The 4,377-nt window shown below is 38.2% G+C and overlaps 1 protein-coding gene across 1 annotated transcript in view; it reads right to left on the reverse strand.

The window, feature by feature from the left end:
* Positions 1-3,847, reverse strand: part of LOC104468078 (chromosome unknown open reading frame, human C11orf74) — a 29,843-nt gene extending 25,996 nt beyond the window's left edge. The window contains exon 1 of the mRNA XM_010082088.1: positions 3,745-3,847. Coding sequence (XP_010080390.1) covers positions 3,745-3,847 — 103 coding nt within the window. The remainder of the gene's footprint in view (positions 1-3,744) is intronic.
* Between the last annotated feature and the right edge of the window lie 530 nt (positions 3,848-4,377).

A 4,377-nucleotide genomic window follows, 5' to 3' on the forward strand; every position in this document is an offset into this window, starting at 1 on the left:
GGAATGGACCAAATTTAATCCCAGTGGTCAAATGCCCAGGGCCATGGGGAAAATATGAATCTAAACTTGGGTTTGGATAAGAATTTTGTTCATGACAGCATTTTTCTATGCAGCTGACTGTTCCAGGATCCCATATTTTTACAAGTGGGAGAGGAGTATTTTAAAATTTAGATGAAAAATTTGAACCTTGGACCATTTTTTTTTTTCTGTATTTTTTTGTAGAAGGTCAAAGGAGATACTTTATGCTTCAGTGAATTTCCCAATCTTCCTCTGAGTTTAGGAAAACAGATGCTGCCTTCTGACATCATAGTTCTCTCCAACAGATTTGAAAGAACCTCCTACCCTGTGTGGCACTTTTTTTAAAAAGCGAGGATTGAGTCTATTTCCATGAGATTTTGCCCAAAGTTGTTCCAGGGGGTGTATAGTTCTACAGAGATCACTCATTGACCACATTTACAGAAATCTGTGGCATCGACTCCTTTGTAAATCCGAGGCTTTTTCAACTGCACAGTCAAGAAATCACTCTTAAGATTTTTCTTTGGACTTAAAAAACATAGCGGAGTTGTACAACCTTCAAGCAAATGCCAGTTAATTGTTTTATTATCTGATTGTTTTTATATTCAAAGCTAAAAGAACAAACTAACAAAACAAAATATGTAACCTGGCATAAGCATAAGGGGGTTCAGTGATTCTAACAGCAGCACAAATGAAAGTATTAAAATAAATTACTAATAAAATGATTCATCTTACCAATTTCTTTGCTTTGGATTTGCACAAGAGGTGGTAATCTTTCCCAGATGCTGAAAACTTCTGCAAAGCTTTACAGTGAGCATGAAAAATTTCTTTTTTCTGGCTCTGTGCTCTAATTACTAAATTATATTCCCATGGGTTCACCAGCCCTTTCACCTATCTATTCATTTTGTTAATATTATCCTTTTCACAAAAAAACTCCTCAGATGCTGCACATAGGAAAACAAAGAGACTAAAATCGTAACCTAGCCCTCCAGTGTCTGACCATTGCCGAATCAATAAAAAATTTTCCAATTAGGGAGGGAGTGCTCCAATACTTTTTAAATATTATGGAGTACGTATGTTTTAAATGCTGAGCTCTGAGTTTTAAAATGACACTTAAGTATGTTTATCCATATCCCATCAGGTCTGGTAGAAGTGAGGCAAAAGCCTTACTATAGCATCTATTTATCAATTAGTCTATGAACTCTCATTCTGTCATAGCACCAAGCACACTTCAAATAAATGAATCATTTTTTTAGGAATACTAAAATCAAGAAGATTAAATTCCTGTATCAAAGATACGTGTGCTGTTTAAGCCATACACATCTCACTAAGTGAATTACACTGAATTTAGATGAACCTTATTTCAACTCCAAATCTTGTTCTACTTCTGCTAAAAGAATATCTTTTCAAATAACACAAGGAAGAATGGGATCTCTATTCTTACTCTATATACAGTAGCCAAAGGTAATATCACACATCCAGATAAAGAAAGTACAACATTCTAAAAATGTGATTTTCTTGATTAGGATACTAGCAATCCTTGGAAAGCCAATGAAAGTCAGGAATGCAAAAATTCATCAATACTGTTTCCCATATTTACAAGAATGGAAATATTCTGTCAGCAGAAGACCCTAATGTGCTCACAGGGGATTACTCCTGGGTGAAATTTATAACCTCCAAGGGTTCTTTCTAGATAGGCCAGAGCAGTTGAGGATGCTTGGGTTTTTGTACTCAAGGTATATCCTTTTCAATTTCACTGTGTGTAAATTTAACTAATGAAGAAAAATTAAACATTAGTTAGGAAAACAGATTCTTATGAGACGCTTTCAAGAATAATGTAGAAATGCCTGATGAAAATATCTTTGCAGTCCCAACTAGACAGCTAGCAGAAATTCAGGCACAAGTGAAAATCACCTTATATAAATGCGATTATATATCTTATATACCCTGTGAAATCAGTGGGATCCAATCAGTTACACGTGTGTCTTTTGTTTCCAATGTTATAACAGTCAAGAATCTAGCAGATGGTGATATTTTTCAAGGAATTTTTTTTAAAGAGCTCCTATAGACTTTCACACAACTGAATGGGCTTGGTTATTTGTGTATACAAACAGCTACCTCCATACCTAACTAAGCAGGACTGCAAATTTTGACATGAATGCTCATTGTACGAAGATTTAGTGTGTAGATCAACATCATTATCAGGCCAAATTCAGAAAGGTAAGCTGAAAAGAGTCAGATTTTACTTGATGGTAACCACAAATATACCCCAACAATAAATACCTGAACTCATACATAAAAGTGAAAATTTCTGGAGCCTATCAGGAGACAGTCCCATTAAGCTGATTTTAAAAGAAAAATTTAAAGCCAAATGACTGTTTTTCAATTGCAAAAATAAGAAAATAAGAATGCAATATTTTATGAAGTATTTTGCACTGTTCCGATGCTAAAATGCCTTGCGCTTTAAGTGGAATTTTTGCAGGTCATTAGTTCATGATGCAAACCATTTTAGTATTTTTACAGGAAAATGAAGGTGGGAGAAAAACAAGATGAGCTGTTTTGCTTACACCGGCATAGGAAACTGCATTCCTAAGCATTTAATTCAGCTAAAGCGCTACCTGTTAGAGAGTTTTAGTGGCAGATGCTATAATGACAATGAAAGTGACTGAAATACACGCTGAAGCTTTTTGAAAGTAGCGTGGTGATACACAGCATGCTTCTAAGATAGGATCTGTCCCCAGTGTATCAATCACACATAAAGAAGACCAGAACTTAATCTTCAATCCTCATATCTCATCCCCTGGTGTCTCCTTTCTCTTCTGCTTTTGCTGGGAGGAGACAGAAGGTTGCCATGAGATTATTTCTATGGCAGCTTCGACTCCCCCACTGGTTTTCTGCTCAGTACCTGTGACTGACACTTAGTTTCGCCTGAAGGACAAGGACAGACTTCTGAGTGCCAATCAATGGAGCGTGCCACACGCTGTAATTGAAAAATACAATGCTCTTGCAACAAGATGAGGACATCATTTTTAGTGCAAAGCTGAAAGAGAATCGTAAGCGAGGAATATGTAGCTCACATTTATTTTTATGGCACCTGACTTTACATGGCCAAAAGAAATGCACCTGAGCTACAGATTTTGGCTCCAGACCTGAACTGCCTGTAATTCAGCAATGCCCACATCAAGGTTAAGCCCCACCTTTTATTTAATCTGCAGACCATGAGACCTTTTCAGCCCAATCATCCCAACCTCATGTCCTGATGTGCTGCCATCCAAGTTATCTGTTAGCTTGGTGCACACGACAGCATAGCACAGCACAGCACAGCAAGCCAGTGTTAGTAAACCTGTGAAAGTATCCAAACTACACACCCCTAATCTTAGGCCATCTTGGACTATTAAGTACTTTTCTTGGGCTCTTCTTCTTTTATGGAAACCTCTTGAGCAAAACAATGCAGGACGTACTTGGGAAAAGCCTGTCCTTCAAAATAGTGCAAAAGCGAGCAAAACATGGTCAAACACCTGTAGAGGCTTACCTTGGCAGTGTGTGAAGCAAGCTAAGGAAAGTTGTCCTTAGGGATCCCACTGCTGATAGGACAAACAAAAGCATCCCAAGGATTTGCCTAAGGTCACAAAGCAATTCAGTAGCAGAATGACACCAAATGCTGCTGCCTCTCTTTTTACTGTTCATTCTGGCTGCGATTTCTAACGGGAGATTTGGGAAGTTACATACCTTTCAAAACATAAGTGAACGTATTTAGAAACTCTTCATATGACTGCTCGTGGCTATAAATAAATTGATCAAGGATGCTGCTGTTTGACAGTTGTTCTCCCATGATCCACACCTTGACAGTCAAACAGCTATATCTGCATTAGTAGGAGGCTTCTGCAATAGAAAGAAAAGCACCATATGTATCTGGAGGCCAAACTAAATGAACTGAAAAGTCCCTAATTCACATAGATGAGCATTAGAATGTCATTTTTTTTTTTCTCCTCTCCTTGTGAAGTTCTGATCTTGTCAGTGGGACTTCAGACAATATCACAACATTCCCCCCAAAATTCAAGTCATTTTCAGTGCAAAGGGAGAGACTGTAATCACCTCTGCCCGAAATTTATGTCCTCGGGTAATGTGGGCCTCCCTCAGTGGTGTTCATTCCCCCTCAATTTAAGTTGTTCACTCTTCCAATCCCTGCCTTCTTTGCAGAAACAGTGACACCACTCACCAGGCGTGTTAGTTTTAACAACTGGGACACCTGTACATTGAAAACTTGGACTGAATCCATCCTTCTGCAGGTGCGCTGCTCACTGTACCATCAAAGCCACTAACCCCAGATTTTGGAGGGCATGTTAAATCCCGATGAGATGT

Source organism: Pterocles gutturalis, unplaced genomic scaffold (assembly GCF_000699245.1).
Source record: "Pterocles gutturalis isolate BGI_N339 unplaced genomic scaffold, ASM69924v1 scaffold13309, whole genome shotgun sequence".
Lineage (NCBI taxonomy): Eukaryota > Metazoa > Chordata > Aves > Pterocliformes > Pteroclidae > Pterocles > Pterocles gutturalis.